Raw genomic sequence first — 21,868 nt, 5'->3', positions numbered from 1 at the left:
CTGCGTGCTTAGGGTCATTGTCTTGTTGGAAGGTGAACCTTCAGCCAAGTCTGAGGTGCAGAGCATTCCGGAAGAGGTTTTCATCCAGGATATCTCTGTACTTGGCCGCATTCATGTTTCCTTCAATTGCAACCAGTCATTCTGTCCCTGCAGCTGAAAAACGCCCCCATAGCATGATGCTGCCACCACCATGTTTCACTGTTGGGATTGTAGGTGATAAGCAGTTTTCTCCACAGATACCGCTTAGAATTATCATCAAAAAGCTCTATCTTCGTCTCATCGGACCAGAGAATCTTATTTCTCATAGTCTGGGAGTCCTTCATGTGCTTTTTAGCAAACTCTATGTGGGCTTTCATATGTCTTGCACTGAGGAGAGGCTTCTGTCGAGCTACTCTGCCATAAAGGCCCAACTGGTGGAGGGCTGCAGTGATAGTTGACTTTGTGGAACTTTCTCCCATCTCCCTACTGCATCTCTGGAGCTCAGCCACAGTGATCTTGAGGTTCTTCTTTACCTCTCTCACCAAGGCTCTTCTCCAACGACTGCTCAGTTTGGCTGGACGGCCAGGTCTAGGAAGACTTCTGGTGGCCCAAACTTCTTCCATTTAAAGATTATGGAGGCCACTGTGCTCTTAGTAACCTTGAGTACTGCAGAAATTCTGTTGTAACCTTGGCCAGGTTTGTGCCTTGCCACAATTCTGTCTCTGAGCTCCTTGGCCAGTTCCTTTGACCTCATGATTCTCATTTGGTCTGACAGGCACTGTGAGCTGTGAGGTCTTATATAGACAGGTGTGCGCCTTTCCAAATCAAGTCCTATCAGTTTAATTAAACAAAGCTGGGCCCCAATGAAGGAGTAGAACCATCTCAAGGAGGATCACAAGGGAATGCACAGCATGTGACTTAAATATGAGTGTCTGAGCAAAGGATGTGAATACTTATGACCATGTGATATTTCAGTTTTTCTTTTTTATTAAATTTGCAAAAATTTCTACAGTTCAGTTTTTTTTTCAGTCAAGATGGCGTGCAGAGTAATGTGAAAAAAAGAACTTTTTTTGAATGTACCAAATGGCTACAATGAAACAAAGAGTGAAAAATTTAATGGGGTCTGAATACTTTCTGTACCCACTGTATATGGAAGCATCAGCGGTGTACAATTACATTTTAACTCAAGCAGTTGACAAAGTAAAAAAAAGAATGAAGAAACTGGAAATTTTGCATCACAGTTAACAGTTTCCAGTAACAGAACATAAGAAAAAAGAGGACTGCCATCTTTATTTGGTGTGTCTAGTCTAATTGGAAAACATTTGGAAAAAGTAGCCGATGCCATGGTTAAAAGTAGGCTGTGTGTGAAACTAAAAAAAAAGGATGACAATATGGAGGGATATGATGAATGGTATAAAACACACAAGGAAATGTGCTCCATAAATCATGAAGGCAATGCGGGAAAAATGGAGAGCAACGCTATTACGGAAATGTTTTTGAGATTGCAGGGAAAGCACGGAGATCTTTATGAAAAGTATATTGGAGATGGGGACAGCAAAATGTTTGCCGAAATATTAAATGCGAATCTGTATGAAGATGAAGCTACTCTCGTGAAAAATTAATGTGTCAGACACATAGAAAAACAGAATGGGCATGAGACTTCGCGATGCGAAAAAAATAACAAAGGTATCGGTGGCAAAGGTGCTGGATAGAGTTATTGGTGGACGCACTAAGTATTATGGCTTGGCTATTCGCAAACATGCAGGCTCCATTAAGGAAATGAGGGAAGAAATATGGGCCACGTACGATCATAAAAGTTCTACCGATGATAAACCGTAACATGACAATGCCTACCGGGTAAAGAGAGCTGGTGCAAGTGGCATAAAGTCGAAGGTACACACGCAACCTTCCATCGTGACAAACCACCATAAATCGCTCAACTAACTCAGTTGGACTTTTTGCTGCATTCGGGTGTAAAGATTGTGAACATAGCTACGTTTTTGGCAATCATTATCTTTAATGAGGGATTTATGCCAATTCTTAAAGTAATGGACGTGTTGGGAATGACTACTGGATATCAAGTGGGGAGCACTCGGGACGAGGCTCGTTTAAGTCACTCGGAGCGGCGTTCGTCCAACTCCGATTGAGACAACTCTCATCGCAGAAAAGAGAGGAGCTCTGCAGGAATTTTATTACCACAAGGAAGTATCACTCTATGGTCCTGGAGTAGCTGATTGATCGTAATTAAACGTGTCTCTGTGTAATCAGTAGGAAAAACTTTAATGCATTTTTCTGTGACCCACTTTTTTCAAATCGGTAGCCACGAAATCTCCAGAACCAATTGGTCAACTGAGCACCCATTTTCAGTATATAAGTGCCTATATACCAGAATCAAGTCAAAATCTTTTTTTTTTTTTGTAATTTTGATAGGTCTTTAATTGTGTCAAAAATTAATACTCAATTGTCAGGATGACGCCATTTCTTGTAATTTTCTCATTTTGTTTTTTTTTTTAATTCTGCTCCCAGAGATAGCAACAGTCATAGCAATTAAGAATTTCTTTGTTTTTTTATTATGTTTCTGACAAGTACAACAGCCGGAATCATGGCCACCGTTCACCACTGTTTTGTTTTCCTTGCCCACTTCACTGCATTTATACAGTACTTATTTGTACTTATTTTCATGATATAAAAATGTGTAAGCATACTCCAAACACGTGTAAATATATCGTAAAAACCCTATGCCAAAAATCCTTATACTTTTTCTACAAAAAAAATACATTACCAAAATAGCATAAAAATCGAACGTCTAGATTAGAAGACTTTCCTAGAATTAGAAAAAAACATGCCTGCTTTCTTCTTTCTTCCAGAAACAGCGCCACACCTGTCCTGTGGTTGTGTCTGGTATTACAGCTCAGCTCTAAGTAAATGGGGCTGAGCTGCACTACCACTCACAACCCATGGACCGATGTGATTCTGCTTTGACAAAAAATAAGACATGTTTTTTTTTCCTAATCTTGCGCAAGTCCTTTCAAGGATAAGGACGCCTTCTGGGACATTTTTATTTTTAATGAGATGCATATATTTTGGGCTATAAAAAAAACACATTTTTTACAATAAAAAAAAGTTGCATCATTTGCCATTTATGGCCTGTGTGATGCACCGTATATTGCTGACTGCAAGATGAGTTATCTGAGAATCCGTCAGCGAGCTCTGATGGAGCGTTTGTAGCCTTTTCGTCTGTCTTTTTCTGAACTCCTCTGAGACCACCTTAAGTTGAGACGAACTTTGATGCGGTGGTAAATCATCTGAGAGGAGCTCTTAAAAAAATGTAAAAAGTTACAAAAAAAAAAAAAGTTACAAAGCAGAACTTATTGTCTCCCTGCCAGCATGATCTTGACTATTCATAGAGACGACTGAGCTATAAGATTCTGCAAGTATTACTCCATATCACTGGAGTGTTCCTTCTTGGAAAGGGTTACTGCACAAGAATGAAATATGAGCGCAGGAGGCACATGGAAAACTCACGGGACAAACCTAGCCCAGCACATGTTTCCAATTACTGCCTATGGCAAACCTCCAGCAGATGTGCAACCGCCCCTTTAAGTGGTGACTTGGGATATATTGCTTTAAAGACAAATGTGAAATTATGCTCTACTAAACAGCTGGCTATTGGCCAGTTTCTGCACCTTTATTACGGCCAAGATACGGTCAGTTTGGATTATTTCACCCACAGTCAGGTCCAGGACACTATCCCAAAATCTGCCACAAAAGTTATGCTTCTTTTGCGAAAGAAATTGGAAAAAAAAAAAACAGAGGACTGTTCTAGGTGACGTATCTCCAGTACTTGTGAATGAGGGTGCGGAGTCTGAAAATAAGCAAATTATGCTGGGAAGAATTTAAGGAGGAAATTCCACAAAAGGAAAAAAAAACTAAATGGTACATCTGTAAGTAATTTTGGGCAAGGCAGAGACAAGGATACAGAAGTGCGGTGTCGGCGTTTTGTAGACCTGCTGAACTGGAAGTGGCTAGATAAAACCATCTAAAAGCAATAAATGCAGGATAGATAATCTTAATAACAGTGAAGGAAAAATACCCCAAAACATCACTGATACCTCTTAAAGGGTATACAGTATACCACTGATCATTATTTTATACTACATGTAAACAGCAGCCAAAATGCACACAACACAACTAATTTTGTAACTGCATACTTACATTACAATATTTATCCTGTACTGGTCCTGAGTTACATCCTGTATTATACCCCAGAGCTGCACTCACTATTCTGCTGGTCTAGTCACTGTGTACATACATTACATTACTGATCCTGAGTTACATCCTGTATTATACTCCAGAGCTGCTCTCACTATTCTGCTGGTCTAGTCACTGTGTACATACATTACTGATCCTGTACTGATCCTGAGTTACATCCTGTATTATACCCCAGAGCTGCACTCACTATTCTGCTGGTGCAGTCACTGTGTACATACATTACATTACTGATCCTGTACTGATCCCGAGTTACATCCTGTATTATACTCCAGAGCTGCACTCACTATTCTGCTGGTGCAGTCACATGTACATACTACATACATAATACTCCTACCTCAATGATTCTACATTGGTGTTGAGGAACATTGACTGGAACTCATTGTATATACCATCTATTAGTTTGCAGATGTCACAGTATGGTGGCATGGAGAACCATAGTACATACCTCATCGTCTTTGTACCAGGATAGGTTCTCAGCAGTCAGCACAAACCAATACTCCTTGGAACCTCCCTTCATTATCCCAATGTTGTTGATGGTCAGCCATCCCTTCCGAATGACCTGCCGGACAAAACATCCCATCATTGCTAGTAGGGAAAGGGGGTCAAAAGGAATTAGTGTTAACATAAACCCGCCTTCCCAACCTTCATTTGTTAGCAATTGCTGAGGATTGTGGTTTACTGAGAATCACCTTCAATTTCCAAATCACTCTGCATGCAAATAAAGCCACACAGATATAGAAAACCACAAGGAATAAAGAAACGACAGAATATGTAGGAACGATTGGGTATCTTGTCGCTTGATGTATATGTAAAGGCCACCGTATGGCCAATGGAAGTTGGTGCGTTCCATTGCATTTTCTTAAAGGATGCCTTTGAGGACGATTTTACTACTGAAACCAATAGTATAGCTGCATAGGTCTTAGAACCACAATACAAACGATACCTGTCTTGTAGTAGTCGGAAGTGCCAATACTGAGAAATAGAGCTTTGAAGCCATATGCAAATTAGCCAGAAAGTACAACTGGGTTGTGTCTATGAACTAGTGCACTTCCTGGTTTATTAGCATATGGCTTCAAAGCTCAGTTTATCAACACTGGAACATCAGATTACTACAAGACAGGGATCATGTTTAATGTGGTTATATGGCTTGTACAGCCGTACCATTAATTTAAGTAGTAAAATTGTCCTGATAAGGTTCCTTTAAGGCTACCAAAAGCCGTGAAAATTAAAGGGGTTTTTCAGAATTAGATAAATATGGCTGCCTTGTTAAAGAAAAAGCACCCCACCTTTCTGCGGGTTGTATTTGGTATAGCACCCCACCTCTCTGCGGGTTGTATTTGGTATAGCACCCCACCTCTCTGCAGCTTGTATTTGGTATTGCAGCTTAGCTTCATTCACTTCAATGGAGCAGAGCTGTAATATCACGAACAAACCATGGATAGGTCTGTAACCATTTCTGAAAAAAAAAAACAGCCATTGTTTCGAAGAGTAGACAACCCCTTTAAGATAATACAGCCATTGTTGAAGAGCTTTTTGTATCGGACATGGATATTTACATTCAACCATACGTTAGTAACATGAAGTGAGATGGGCGTCTGTGCCATAGAGGAAGGCCCTGGGGCGGCTTTTAGACCATTGGAGAGAGGGGAAGACCAGATCACGATGGCCCAATTTTCTATTTTTTTGAGACTGTGAGAACCTTCCCAAAAAACTTGTGTGAGTACCCCATCATTTAGGGCCTCTACTGATGGGGGAGGTGAACCAGTCCATGGCTTGTGGATGTGGTGGGTGCTATGGTAGCCCCTCTCCACTACATACGCCCCTTCTCACTCTAGTCATGGTTGTCACATCACATGGGAATGAGGCCACATGAGGAAAAGCTGAGCGTGAGTGATGATGGGGGTTATCATTGTGTTGCGTGACAAAGCATGATTAGGAAATGCATGCACACCCATCAAGCAAAAAAAAAAAAAAGAATGCAAATCCATACACCAGCACAGGCAGAAAACAGTGGCCATATTGTTTAGCGCCAAGCCAAGCAATGGGATACAAGCCAGCTCTCTTCCACAAGAGGCTGCGGATGGCACTGCTATCCAGTGTCGGTTGGCCGGTACCCGGATCTGTAATCTGAACACTACTCATCCCCTGAATAGTAGATAGCGTGGATGGAATTGCAGAATGTGAGATATTCGACCCCACACCTTTCCTAGGTTTCCACTGCTATCTAGATTTCCAAGTCATAATAGCAATCCTAAACCTTAAATGACTCATGTCGGGTTGTCTCACCAAGACAGCCGCTATTCAAGTGCGCTGTTAGGGCACACGTCCTCCATAAGAGGTCTGCTAGGGGCATCTTACATGAACCAGAGCAAAGAGTACCTAAATATCAGCCATAGGCATGTCATCTAAAATTATCTTAAAAAGTGGTGGGTTTGCCTGCAGAGCAGCGCTCCCCATTCACTTGTATAGGGCCACACCGCAGCTAGCTGCACGGCCTAGTGACCATAGCACTGCTGCGCAGGAGCAAACTAGTAAGGTTGAATTTGGACGTTGATGAAACGTGGTCCATGTATAGACTGCCATTTCCGGTCTCCACCATGAATGCCTGTAGGACTGGCGAGTTCGGGTCAAGAGTCCCATATCCGATCCTGAAACTGGGACTCCAGAATTCGGCCTGTATTGGTTACAATTCTATACTAGCCTTGATCACTTTATACTCTGCGGGGTCTCTAAAGGGAGGATCATCTCTTAGCTCTATGCCAACACTTTACGAGATGGGAGAAGAGCTCCACTAGGTTTCTTAGATTACAAAAAAAAAAGCCTATCATGAATATGGAATAGTTGAGTTGCAACCCAAAACAGTTGTCACTCAGCTGAAAATAGAAAGAAGACATGATGATGACTTCACTGATGATTTTTTTTTACAATTTTATTCTTAGGGTGCCTTGCCCTTTAAGAAAAAAAACAACGTTTTTTTAATGAAATTATGTGGCAGATATAATCCATATTCATCATATTTATATTGTAATTTGCCAAAAGTCAGCAATATACCCAAGGTGACAGACCACCATTACGTGGATGGAGTCTAGAGCTGGATTTGCAGGGGAATGTCTGGTTATTATGCTAATATTAGGATGGCCCCCAAGCTAATCATGGAACATCATGATCTGAATCACGATGCAAGCGGTTATAATTCTGGTCTTAAACGCAGTTTATAGAAGGAAAGGAACAGGAGGAAAGGAGATGAGGACACACAGGAGCTGGGGGACTGAACACGAGGAGACAGTGCATCTGGGCCTGCGCAGAGTCAATTTAAAGAGACATTCCCCCTTTTAATGTAGCCCTGACCATATGTTCTTATGATTCACGGCAGAAGACCATGTGAGGTAAACTGAGGATACGTTCCGCACACACATATACTGTACATTGCCAGAATCATCTATTACTCCAGATGTTACCCATTTACATTTAAGTCCTTGATTGTCCTCTTCTATGACATATACCTGACTCTGGGAAAGCTAGGCAAAAATAGGGGCCACCACCCAGCTTTTCAGAAAGGGCAACCTATCTATAGGTATACTTGGAATATTCAAGTCTCCTTAAACCATACACTTGGGAGGAGTGATTAAACTCCACTTCTTTTGGGTTCTTAAAATAAGACTGATATGATATAGGAAAAAGATGTGAATTTCTAGAAAGGGTCCCTTTAAAAAAGACTGGGCACTGGGTCAAAAGTGGCCAGGTCTTTCCTCTTATTTTTTTTTAATGGTTCCAGAGATATAGACCTTTTTATTTTCTGGTAATTTTTATGGGGGCATGTCTCACAGGGTAATTATGCAGAGCAGCCTAAAGACACGCCCCTGAGGATCCTGTGAGTCATGCTCCCCTTGCAAAGACAATATTATTAAATAAAAAGGCTCATATCTCTGGAACCATATGGCAGATTGGGGAAAAAAAGACAAAAGCAGAATACTCAGGGGAGCAGTGTGAATAAAGTAACAGAAAAATCTGCACACTTATGACCCAGTGAAAGATCTGCATGGTCAAAGCTGTGATGGCAACCATAGTATTTACCGCCCAGCTTTCTTAGAAACAGTCCAAGAACTTGGTCAATGCATATAGGGTGATGGGAACGTCTGCCTGTAGCTGCCCGGATGCACTCCCTCCATGTTGTGCTTTCAGCCGCTGCCTGACTACTCACCAGGATCTCATCCTGCACAGGGTAACCATAGCAACAGCAGCAGAGCGGACAGGAGAGATGGGAGCAGAAGAAGAGGGATATACATTACTAGCAGCGCGGGTGCAGAACCAATTATGAGTCGCTGCATATTCCACAGCCCGTGCATGACATGCCCATCGTCCGGCTCACTCTCCCCTCGCACACACACACACGGACACACTCGCCAAGCCTGCGGTCCATGATGTGGTTGCACTGTAAATGGCCGCAGCTTAATGACATGGTCAGCCTGACACTGATAAGTGATATTACCCGAAAAGGCCTCAAAGTTGTATATTATACCACACATACAGGAAAAAATAAAGACACCACCACAGCTCAATCAAGATGTCTATTGGTTAAGTAAAACATGGGGTCATATTAAAGGACTTTTGTGATTTATACGGATAAAGGACTCTTCTTGCCAATTTAAAAGAGGGCTCTGCCATGCGTATGGAAAACTTAATTCCAAAGTTATTGCATTTCTTATATAAGTGATCTGTTTTAAATCAGAAGAGAGGCGCTGTTACATTGGTATCTATGGAAAATCTTTATTATGTCAATGGTGAAAGATGGTACTGCATTTAAAAGGGATCTGTCACTTGCCATAAATATGTGTTTTTTTTACCTGGTGTAATTGTGGCTGTTCTCTTGAATCCAGCGCTGTTTTTCTTTTGTTCCTGCGCCTCTCTGTTCCTGAGATAAGGCCCCCTCTTCCTTTTATGTAAATCTAGCCTTGTTATCTTAGTGGGCGTGGTCATAAACTATTATTTTTGATGGACATGCCCTCTTAACTACAAAGCCCAGATTTATATACAGGGAAGAAGAGGCCATATCTCAGGAATCGAGGGGCATAGGAACAAAAGAAAAACAACGCTGGATTCAGGAGAACAGCGGCATTTTGAATAGGTAAAAAAAAATACATATTTATGTTGAGTGACAAGTTTGTTTATTTCACCTATATACCCCTATACTATGGGTTGTAATTTGTGCCATACAACCCCTATTTGAATGTTGGAAATGCACAACAGGGAAGGAGTAAGTATATAGGAAAGGGATACTGGACTAAGGGTCTTTCCTGCAATGGAGGGATACAGAATTTTCATATCATCCTGACTTGCAATGAGGTTAGTGAGGTGGTGCAGGAATGGCATCATCACCTGGCACAATGGAGCAGACCAAGGCTCTGGCTCGGGAGTCTTTATTCAGCCAAGAATATATAAGTAGGGTCCATTTTTTTGCAATGGAAGCCCAAGTTCTCATTGGGGCATTATAAAGAAAGGTTGACTTGTAAGGGAAGTCTTCCAATATACCCAGTGCACACTTTATCTATGGTCTAATGTATGAGAACAGGCCGTGCATCTGCTGTGAGATTCGGACATCCATACATTAGGATATATCTTATCCTCACCTGGTTTCCGGAGGCTTTTTTCTTATTCATTTGGCTGCTCCTCTGCTGCGCACTACAAGGAAAAGCACACGATCTGGTTACCTGTCCCTGCAAACCTGCCACGGACCGAGGACCCTTCAACCAAATGAATGGATGGTGGGAATCATATGTACAGATGTTTTTCCTGAAGCCTTTGATTTTGCCATTGGTAGAATGTGATTGTCTGATTCGTTGGACAGTCAGTTGCACGGAGCAGAAAAATCATTTTTTTTTAGATTGTCGATAATTCTCTTGCTCCCTAAAGTCTTATCTCATTACTTCGAGACTGATCATCTACAGAACTCCACCAATCATCCACCAATCTGTCCCTGCCACATGACAGCCAAGTAGTGTTGTCAGCAGTGGCTAGGTGGAGAGTGGCATAGATATAAGAAGAGTTAGCTTTAAAGGGACTCTGTCAGCAAACAATGACTGTTCAAACCAAGCACAGGCGCTTGGTGCATCATGGCAGAGCCAATCATTTAAGTGCACTGCCCCACCTAATTGTTTTCCCTCTATCTCTGCCTTTCTCTGGCCCTATGAAGTCAGATGGAGTGGAGAGAGAAAACAAAAAGGTAGGAAGGTGCACTTAAATGAATGGCCTCACCCTGATGCACCGAGCGCCTGTGCTTGGTTTGAACAGTCATTCTGCACTGATAGAGTTCCTTGAGTATTGAGGGGCTGTGGATGGGCAGACTCTCAACTTTATTTGGAACTGATTTGCAATCGAAGGAAAGCAGGACCCGAGGGAAGGAGAAGGAAAAAGGATGGAAGAAAGAAAGCATGAAGGATGGAAAGCTAGAAATGATAGAAACGTGGAAGAAAGAAAGGCATGGAAGAAGAATATAAAGATGAAGAGGGGAAGAAAGAAACGTAGCTAGGAAAGGAAGAATAAAGGGACAAAAGGAAATAAGGAAGGAAAGTAAAAGGAGATGAATGACAAAAGGAAGGAAGAAACGAGAAATACGAGAGGAAATAAAGTGTTGGAAGATAGAGACAATATAAGGAAATAAGGAAATAAGAAATGGAGGAGGGAAGAAATAGAAAAAGAAAGAAGAAAGGAGGGAAGAAAGGAAGGAAAAAAAGAAAGTCAAGAGGAGTGGAAAGACTAAAAGGAGAAGGGAAGGTGGAGGTAAATAAGGGACAAAGAGAAAGAAGATTGAGGTGGGAAGGAAGGGATGTATGAGGGAAGGCAGAAAATGAAAGAAAAAAGGAAAATAAGTCATGAAGAGTAGGATGACTAAAGGGAGAAGGGAAGGAGGAAAAAAAAGTGAGGAATACATTTAAGAGAAAAAAGAAAAAAGATAGGATGAGAGATAGGAAGAAAGGGAAGGAAAAAAAGAAGAAAGAAAAGAAATGATAGATGAAGGAAGAAATAAAAAGCAGAAAGGAGAGATGGAAGAAAGGAGAGGTTGAAAGGAAGATAAGAAGAAAAGGAACCAAGAAAGAGTGTAGAGGTGTAGAGGTGGTGGTAGTGAAGAAGGGGAGTCATTAGCAGTGATAACTAATTAGTTAATTAGTTAATGATAACTAATGTAGTGATAACTACATTGCACATTATGAAGAAGAATGTAGAATTAGGGGACGTGGTAGAAGGCTCCAGAGTGACAGTGACCTGTAATTATTGTCCCTTCTCTTTGCACACTAGTGTTATGCTCAGTTACTACAGCTGCAGTCTTACTTAGCAAAGCCAATGAAATCTTCATGGTTTGTGTTCATGTAGGAGAGTTCAATGTCAATCAGCAGCATGACCTGTGTGGAGAGAGGAGAACAGACAGAAATGAATGCGGACGCACCACAACTTATCGCATCATGTCCTGAGTAGTATGCGGTATTGTTAGGACAGTGCGGGCGCCCCTTGAGTCATGGATGTGTCCTATGGGAACACGTACCGCAGGAAGAGAGCCTAGGCTGGAGTGACTAACCAAAATTGCCAAAGTTTACCCAATCAGACTCTAGCTAACATGGTCAGCGAGAATATCCCAAATAGCACCCAGTTCAGACAAGCATCCCTCCTCCCATCCCCAAATAGCACCCAGTTCAGACAAGCATCCCTCCTCCCATCCCCAAATAGCACCCAGTTCAGACAAGCATCCCTCCTCCCATCCCCAAATAGCACCCAGTTCAGACAAGCATCCCTCCTCCCATCCCCAAATAGCACCCAGTTCAGACAAGCATCCCTCCTCCCATCCCCAAATAGCATCCAGTTCAGACAAGCATCCCTCCTCCCATCCCCAAATAGCACCCAGTTCAGACAAGCATCCCTCCTCCCATCCCCAAATTGCACCCAGTTCAGACATGCATCCCACCTCCCATCCCCAAATAGCACCCAGTTCAGACAAGCATCCCTCCTCCCATCCCCAAATAGCACCCAGTTCAGACAAGCATCCCTCCTCCCATCCCCAAATTGCACCCAGTTCAGACATGCATCCCTCCTCCCATCCCCAAATAGCACCCAGTTCAGACAAGCATCCCTCCTCCCATCCCCAAATAGCACCCAGTTCAGACAAGCATCCCTCCTCCCATCCCCAAATTGCACCCAGTTCAGACATGCATCCCTCCTCCCATCCCCAAATAGCACCCAGTTCAGACAAGCATCCCTCCTCCCATCCCCAAATAGCACCCAGTTCAGACAAGCATCCCTCCTCCCATCCCCAAATAGCACCCAGTTCAGACAAGCATCCCTCCTCCCATCCCCAAATAGCACCCAGTTCAGACAAGCATCCCTCCTCCCATCCCCAAATTGCACCCAGTTCAGACATGCATCCCTCCTCCCATCCCCAAATAGCACCCAGTTCAGACAAGCATCCCTCCTCCCATCCCCAAATAGCACCCAGTTCAGACAAGCATCCCTCCTCCCATCCCCAAATTGCACCCAGTTCAGACATGCATCCCTCCTCCCATCCCCAAATAGCACCCAGTTCAGACAAGCATCCCTCCTCCCATCCCCAAATAGCACCCAGTTCAGACAAGCATCCCTCCTCCCATCCCCAAATAGCACCCAGTTCAGACAAGCATCCCTCCTCCCATCCCCAAATAGCACCCAGTTCAGACAAGCACCCTCTCCTCCCATCCCCAGTTTCTCACCTGTTCTTTCGTGCGCCCTTCTCTCTCCCGGATGTGCGTAGTCACAATTCTCTCCATCTCCTCCCGAAGATGGGGGTACTGACTTAGCTGTGGAAAGAAGCACAGATCGGTGTGGGATGAAGGTTCTCATACACAGAAAAGTCAATGAAGATGGAAGCCATACATCTAAACATCTAAAAGTACTCATAATCCTACCAAACCCAGCACCTACAGAGGAAGATTCTGATTTGGGGCACTCATGAAGACTTTGGCAAAACCCTACTTCCCCATGGGCACCCTACATATTGCCCCCATAAGCCCCATAAGCCGAGTAGATCACTTTCTAAGGTCAGTTATGAAGGCATGTACCAAAATGTAGGAGCTGGGTCCTTGGGGCTGCCCACTAGTGGAGGCCCATTTTGATTTTTCCTTTTCAGCCCTCTCCTTTACGTCTGGTCTTGCTTTCTGCTTATGTTCCAATTTGGGATAAAATAAAGGATATTCCCGCTTATGTCTTTTCTGCCCAATAAGTAACACTTTCCTCTAAAGCCCAATGAGTAGAGGTGACTATGCCCAGCAATAATCTTTGTCCCCAGGAATTGTTTTGTGATATTTTGGGATTTCTTTTAAGGTTATTGTGATTTCCTGCTGAAATTCCCAGGCTCTTATAACATGGCTTCCTGTTTCCTAGAGGGGAAGCCAAGATGTACAAAAACTGGAAGCCATATTATTAAGGAAATCCCGGAAATCTTCCCTTTAGGGACAGTACAAACTTTACAACATGCTCATCTATGCAGCGGCAATCCCTGCTCCCAATTATCCAGACAGGGCTGTCAACTATAATCAAAGAACAGTTCATCTCACTTATATAATGGAAAAAAAAAACTCTATGCAAGCTCAGAAACAGAAAAAAAGGCTGCTCTAGAGAATTACAAAAATAATAGATTTATTGATTGAAAAAAATGCCATTTAATGTAACTGAGATTTTTTTGGAGAAGGTACTGTTGACTAAATTGACCCATAGTTGGGCATAATTTGGGGAAAATTGGGTAGGTGGCCCCTGATATACCCTGCTGATTTGCATAATTGCCAACAATCCCGCCAACTAGTCTGCAGGAAGGATGTGGCTTGGTTAAATGACACCCAAAGTGGTAATTTGGGGGAGTCACCTGGCTCTTCAGGGTCATGTTCCTGGGCCTTCTCTGTGGACGAGGACTAATCATCCAAAATTTGATAAGTATGATATTGAGAGCACAGCTAAATAAGTTTTGCAAATTATTGGGAATATACAAAGTATACAAAGTGGGCATTGGGCATCCCAAATCAGTTTGGCCAAATATTTCACCAATGGATGGTGGAGACCCACAAAAAGATTTTCCACCTTCATAGGGTGAAGGAATTGGTCTCATGATCATGTCACCCTTCTTTCCCACAAGGGTAAATGAAAACATTGTTTTTGTCCTTGGATGGGATAGCCAAAATAGTATGGACCATTACCAAGGAGTACATCCATTTTTTTTTTCAGAAGGGGCCACTATGTACAGTGGACCAAATCTAGACATTGACCTTCCAACTATTTAGGCAAGGAGACCACGACATCTGTTCATTATTTTCATGGTTCCCAAAATAAACAAGACATTGTATTAAAGGGCAATTTTTATTAATTAAATGCATATATTTTGTGCTAAAAAATATATATTTTTTACAATAGGGTTTCATTAAAACTTTTGAACTTGTTTGGCTGATTTAACTGAGTATCCATTATTGAGCTTGTTCCGAGGAGGAGTTTATAAACGTTTCAGTCTGTATTTTTTGGAGCCCCTCTGTTCTAATTTAAGACCACATCAAAGTTTATGATGATCATAAATCAGCTGTAAGGAGATCAGAAGAAAAAAACAGATAAAAATGTTGCAAACTCCCTGTTAAAACGAGCTCACTAATGGCTTATCGGTAACTCATTCTGCAAACAGCCATGATCATGACCTGTGGAAACAAAGAGCCAGTAAAAAACAAAGGTTGCAAAATTTTTAATGGAACCCAATTGCAAAAATGATTTCTAGCCCCAAATACATGCATTTAAATAATAATAAAAAAGACCCGAAAGCATTTATTTCCTTTGGGTCTTTAAAAATTGATTTTTAAATGGCATTTCTTTAGAAGGTGAAAGAAAGGGATAAGTAAAACGGCGCTGCATGCAGAGAAGACCATGAAATCCACAAGCAACGAGCACAGAAAATGCACCGCACTACACAGACCATAGACATTAACACATACAACAGTGCCGATACCTATGGAGTATGGAGATTTTCAGGGGCAGGTACAATCAAATCTATCATTTATTGCGTTTTCTATATGGCATGGGTCTAGGGGGTCCATTATTGGGCTAAGCTGATCTATGAATATAGAATTGTTGCATATTACAGTTTTTGGGGATGGTGGACCGTAGGACTTGGGTGGTAGGTTGCAAAATGATAAAGTTGTCTGAGCCTGCCCCTGCAAATCAGACATAAATGGAGCCACCTTGAGCATGAATCATATCATCAGGATGCATCATTCATAAACTGCACACAGTCCTTCTAGCCCCCTATAAAAATCATTTTCCTAAGCTTTATCAAGAGGACGACCTACAAAGAACCACGGCCCCGATCCACCACAAACATTTAGTTCTTCATCCTGTTTGAAGCCAGAGAGGTCTATGACATACTATATGTACCTATATAATGAGACATTGAGGGCTCTAAGGTTTTCTAAACTTTTGCAAATTTTGGTAAATAATTTGCAATTTTCCACTGGCAGGTTATGAATACTTTTTTTTTATAAAAATAAATTCCACATTTTCCTAATTAACATTTTATTTTTACCCGGATGTAGAACCTTTGTATGGCTTTAGGATATAATGATGCAAGTCTTTCTCCCTGCGGCCACCACTAGGAGGCGCACAAGAGCTTATTTCACACTTAAAGGGAACCTGTCACCCCGTTTTTTCCGTATGAGATAAAAATACTGTTAAATAGGGCCTGAGCTGTGCATTACAACAGTGTATTTTGTGGACCCCGATTCCCCACCTATGCTGCCGAAATACGTTACCAAAGTAGCCGTTTTCGCCTGTCAATCAGGCTGGTCTGGTCAGATGGGCGTGGTGTGTTCCCCCAGATCTTGCTTATTTTTCCGTTGGTGGCATAGTGGTTTGCGCATGCCCAAGTCCAGAATCCACTGCACAGGGGAGGGAAAAGAGCGCGATCTGCGCTATTCCCCTGGTGATCGGTGGGGGCGGCCATCTTCCTGTGGCTGCCCGGGGCTTCAGGAAAATGGCCGCGGGATGCCGCGCGTGCGCAGATGGAGATCACGGCGGCCATTTTCCTGAAGCAGAGATGCGAACTCTGCTTCAGGAAAATGGCCGCCGCGATCTCCATCTGCGCACGCACGGCATCCCGCGGCCATTTTCCTGAAGCCTCGGGCAGCAGAGCGCTCCATCTGCGCACACGCGGCCACGGGAAGATGGCCGCCCCCACCGATCACCAGGGGAATAGCGCAGATCGCTCTCTTTTCCCTCCCCTGTGCAGTGGATTCTGGACTTGGGCATGCGCAAACCACTACGCCACCAACGGAAAAATAAGCAAGATCTGGGGGAAGACACCACGCCCATCTGACCAGACCAGCCTATTGTAATGCACAGCTCAGGCCCTATTTAACAGTATTTTTATCTCATATGGAAAAAACGGGGTGACAGGTTCCCTTTAATATAAATCCGTATGCGACATACTCCCCCTAGTGGTGGCTGAGTGCAGCCATTATTTTATCATTTTACCCTAACAATGTGGGGTTATAGGATGAACATCACACTTCTTATTAACATGAGTCAAATTAATTGATATCTCCCATTAGGTGCAATGCAGTTGAGAAAAGGATAAGCTTTAAGCTCATATTGATCACCCTCCCAATAAAGTATTGACTATATGAGCACTATTAATTATTCTTCTGCCTGTGGACATTAATATCAAAAATAATCAAATTCAATGTTAGTAAATGTATCCTGCTCCCAGGATTATCGGATTCTGTATTGATCTCAAGCTGTCTTTTTATTATTTTTATTACTGCTTCTCAGCTGGGACGACAGATACAGACTCTAGTCTTACCCGTCACGTGGACATTATATTATATGCTTCATGCTGAAGAATAAATGGCAAATAAGTTCCCATTACTATGTTCCTGCCGGCAGAGTACAAGATCTGAGCATTGAAAATCTCCGTGTTTAAGGATCAATAATCTCACGTTCCATTAGCTGAAAAGTCCCTACAGAGTGTAGAGAATGGAGGCCATACCTGACCAAGCTCTGCATCCCGGGGTAGGCACATTTTCGGTGCAGTCGAGTCATATCCTTTATACCCTTTTATTGGCATCTTGTAATGCGATGACAAACCGCTGGGATATGCTCTCACATTGTGATGAGCGGGGGTCCGACCTCTGCAAAACATTGCTCCCACCTCAATGTAAAAAGAACTAAACTTTTCTTTTTTGTTTTCACTTTTACACTAGAAATGTAATACTGAGACTTTTTGGAATAAGGTCAATGTCTTTATTTTACTGGCTTTATGGAGAAAATAGGGGCTAAAGTGTGCTTTACCAAGTGCAGAGATCTGTCCTCCATTACTGGAGGACATATCTCCCAACTATAAGTTCAGGAGCGTCAGAGATTGTAGTGATACAGCCACAGATAGAGCGCTGTGCACACCCAGCTCCCGCACTTCTCTCACTATGAAGACTCCCTGCTATGAATGAGCGGACCAGACTGAACTTGATTCCAAAGTTCGTTTCGGCTACCAGGACTGTAGCTGAACTTCAGCCAGGACCCAAGCCCCATTGAAAACAATGGGGACCTGAACTTTTCAGCTGGAAAATTCTTTGCCGCTCTCTTTCTCTCTCCATTTTCTCCCCCCACCCGGAACGCCAAACATTGCAATGGACTTCCGGGAGAAGTCCATGTTCGGCGATTGGCAACGAAAACTAACTTTTAAGTTCAAGTTCGCTCATCTATACTCCCTAAATGACTGCAGACTAGCGAATCCTCAGAGTGACCACAGGGAGCGGGCAGTCACATGACCATAAGTATGTTGCTGAATATTGAGCAAGGCCGTACAAGTCTAGGCAGTCATCCACTCCTGATGCCGGCATTGGAGAATCCTGACAGCACGCACTGTGCACATTGTGAGGATTCACACGTCTGCAGTCACATAGAGTGACAGCAGACTTGTGCTCCAAGCCTGGATAACCCCTTTAAGGACTTAAAAATATGCACAATATGCATGCCATAAGGCAAAACTACAGCTAACATTTAAGTATTTCTCGTTTGGTATTTCCGCCCAAGCTTTAACTCCCTGGCTGATGTGTTGAGATGTTGCTTCAGTATTGCCACATAATCTTCTTTTCTCATGATGCCATCTATTTTGTGAAGTGCATCAGTCCCCCCTGCAGCAAAACAACCCCACAACATCATGCGGCCACCTCCATGTTTCACAGTTGGGATGGTGTTCTTAGGCTTCCAAGCTTCTCTCTTTTTCCTCCAAACATAACAATGGTCATTATGCCCAAAAAGCTCAATTTTAGTTCCATCAGACCACAGGACATGTTTCCAAACATTAAGGTCTGTGTTCCTGTGTGCATTTGCAAAAATTAATCTGGCTTTTTTATGTTTCTTTTGGAGTAATGTCTTCTAACTGAAAGAGTGGCCTTTCAGCTCATGTTGATACAGTAGTCGTTTCACTGTGGATATTGACACAATCTTACCAGCTTCCATCATCATCTTCACAAGGTCTTTTGCATTTGTCCTTGGGTTGATATGCACATGTCGGACCAAAGCACGTTTATCTCTGGGACACAGAACCCGTCTCCTTCCTGAGCGGTATGATGGCTGGACATTCCCATCTTGTTTGTACTTGCGCATAATTGTTTGTACATATGAACGAGGCACCTTCAGGTATCTTGAAATTGTATCCAAGGATGAGCCACAGTTCTCATCCTGATATCTTGGCTGATTTCTTGAGACTTTCCCTTTTTGCTACACAAAGAAGCAGTGTGCTTCAGGTGTGCATTAAAATACATCCACAGGTGTGTCTAATTAACTCAGATGTTGCCAAAAAACCTATCAGTAGCTTCCAAACACATTACATCATCGTATGGGCAGCCCAGAATTGTTTAAAGACATAGCAATTTCAGTGTATGTAAACTCTTGACTTTGCAATAAGTAATAAAAATGCCTTAAAACATTCTCTCTCTCAGTATTCTGGCATTTGGCAAATATTAACCCCTTCCCGACCTCCGCCGTACTAGTACTGCTCTGTGGGAACTGCATTTCTGCATGGAGCAGTACTAGTACAGAGGCACGATCACCGCGGCCTCACGCTGAGCGCCACAGTGATCGGGTGCGGATGTCAGCTGTATGTGACAGCTGACACCCCGCAGCAACGTCCACGATTAGTGCTAGCACCGATAGCGGGCATTTAACCCCTCTGATGCCGCTGTCAGTAGTGACAGCAGCATATAGGACAATCGTGCAGGGACAGGGGCTCCCTGCGCTCTCCCACTGGAACAACGTGATGCGATTGCGTTGTTCCTGTGGTCTCCATGGAGACCCCCAACTCCAAGATGGCTGCGGGGTCCTTCCGGGTCCTGTAGTGAGGTGGCTTGCGAGCGCCTGCTAAGAGCAGGCGCCGGCAAGCCTCCTACACTGCCTGTCAGATCGCTGATCTGACACTGTGCTATGCAAAGTGTCAGATCAGCGATCTGACTATATATAGTGATGTCCCAACCTGGTAAAATGTAATAAAGTAAAAAAATATGTAATGTATAAAAATATTTTTTTAAAATATCCCCAAATAAATAAATAAATATTTAAATAAATATTTTACCAACATATCCATTTATTTATGCAAATAACAATACAAAAAACAATAAAAGTACACATATTTGGTATCACCGCGTCCATAACGACCCGACCTATAAAACTGTCCCACTTGTTAACCCCTTTAGTGAACACCATTAAAAAAAAAAAAAAAAAAAAAACAAGGCAAAAAAAATGCTTTATCATCATACCGCCAAACAGAAAGTGGAATAACATGCGATCAAAAAGACGGATATAAATAAACATGGTACCACTGAAAACGTCATCTTGTTCCGTAATAAACAAGCCACCATACAGCTCCATCACCGGAAAAATAACAAAGTTATAGCTCTCAGAATAAAGTGATGCAAAAATAATAATTGTTTCTATAAAATAGTTTTTATTGTATAAAAGGGAAAAAACATAAAAAAAATATAAATGAGGTATCGCTGTAATCATTCTGACCTGAAGAATAAAACTGCTTTATCAATTTTATCACACGCGGAACGGTATAAAGGTCCCTACCCCAAAAGAAATTCATGAATTGCTGTTTTTTGTTCATTCTGCCTCACAAAAACCGGACTAAAAAGCGATCAAAATATGTCATGTGCCCGAAAATAGTACCAGTACAAATGTCAACTTGTCCCGCAAAAAACAAGACCTTGCATGACTCTGTGGGCCAAAATATAGAATAATTATAGCTCTCAAAATGTGGTGATGCAAAAACTATTTTTTACAATAAAAAGCATCTTTTAGTGTGTGACAGCTGCCAAACATAAAAACCCACTATAAATCGAATCGTAAATCAAACCCCCCTTTATAACCCCCTTAGTTAGAGAAAAATAATAAAATTAAAAAAAATGTATATATTTCAATTTTCCCATTAGGGTTAGGGTTAGGGCTAACGTTATGGTTAGGGTTGGGGATAAAAGTTAGGGTTAGGGTTGGGGCTAGAGTTGGGATTAGGGTTTGGATTACGTTTACGGTTGGGATTAGGTTTAGGGTTGAGATTAGGGTTGGGATTAGAGTTAGGGGTGTGTCAGGGTTAGGGATGTGGTTAGGGTTATGGTTAGGGTTGGGATTAAGTTTAGGGGTGTGTTGGGGTTAGGGGTGTGGTTAGGGTTATGGTTAGGGTTGGGACTAGGGTTAGGGGTGTGTTGGGGTTAGGGTTGGAGTTAGAATTGGGGGTTTCCACTGTTTAGGCACATCAGGGGGGTCTCCAAAAGCGACATGGCGTCCGATTTCAGTTCCAGCCAATTCTGCGTTGAAAAAGTAAAGCAGTGCTCCTTCCCTTCCAAGCTCTTCCATGCGCCCAAACAGTGTTTTACCCCCACATATGGGGTATCAATAAGTTCCTTGGGGGTCTAGTTTCCAATATGGGGTCACTTGTGTGGGTTTCTACTGTTTAGGTACATCAGGGGCTCTGCAAACGCAACATGATGCCCGCAGAACATTCCATCAAAGTCTGCATTCCAAAACGGCGCTCCTTCCCTTCCGAGCTCTGCCATGAACAACTTTTGCAGTCCAATTTCTCCTGTTACCCTTGTGAAAACAAAAATTTGGGGGCTAAAATATCATTTTTGTGGGGGAAAAAAAAGATTTTTTATTTTCACGGCTCTACATTATAAACTTCTGTGAAGCATTTGGGGGTTCAAAGTGCTCACCACACATCTAGATAAGTTCCTTAGGGGGTCTACTTTCCAAAATGGTGTAACTTGTGGGGGTTTTCCACTGTTTAGGCACATCAGGGGCTCTACAAACGCGACATGGCGTCCGATCTCAATTCCAGCCAATTTTGCATTGAAAAGTCAAACGGCTTTCCTTCCTTTCCGAGCTTTGCCGTGCACCCAAACAGTGGTTTACCCCCACATATGGGGTATCAGCATACTCAGTACAAATTGCACAACAACTTTTGGGGTGCAATTTCTCCTGTTAGCCTTGGTAAAATAAAACAAATTGGATCTGAAGTAATTTTTTTATGAAAAAAAGTTAAATGTTCATTTTTTTTAAACATTCCAAAAATTCCTGT

The 21,868-nt window shown here is 42.5% G+C and overlaps 1 protein-coding gene across 22 annotated transcripts in view; it reads right to left on the bottom strand.

Annotated features, from left to right (window-relative positions):
* DNM1 (dynamin 1) overlaps positions 1–21,868 on the bottom strand; it is a 214,887-nt gene that overhangs the window by 40,009 nt on the left and 153,010 nt on the right. For 11 of the 22 annotated variants that reach the window (XM_077284437.1, XM_077284438.1, XM_077284427.1 and 8 more), the window contains exons 11-15: positions 12,984–13,070; positions 11,578–11,648; positions 9,879–9,930; positions 8,453–8,464; positions 4,697–4,810 (exon numbers count right to left, since the gene is read on the bottom strand). In XM_077284437.1, the coding sequence (XP_077140552.1) occupies positions 4,697–4,810; positions 8,453–8,464; positions 9,879–9,930; positions 11,578–11,648; positions 12,984–13,070 (336 nt within the window). Of the gene's footprint in view, positions 1–4,696; positions 4,811–8,452; positions 8,465–9,855; positions 9,931–11,577; positions 11,649–12,983; positions 13,071–21,868 lie in introns of all 22 variants that reach the window. The other 11 variants (XM_077284430.1, XM_077284435.1, XM_077284442.1 and 8 more) reach the window with 2 other exon arrangements.

The sequence above is a fragment of the Ranitomeya variabilis genome, chromosome 2, assembly GCF_051348905.1.
Source record: "Ranitomeya variabilis isolate aRanVar5 chromosome 2, aRanVar5.hap1, whole genome shotgun sequence".
Classification (NCBI taxonomy): Eukaryota; Metazoa; Chordata; class Amphibia; order Anura; family Dendrobatidae; genus Ranitomeya; species Ranitomeya variabilis.
Note: the sequence above shows the minus strand (reverse complement) of the source record. Positions and strands in the feature narration are given on the sequence as shown.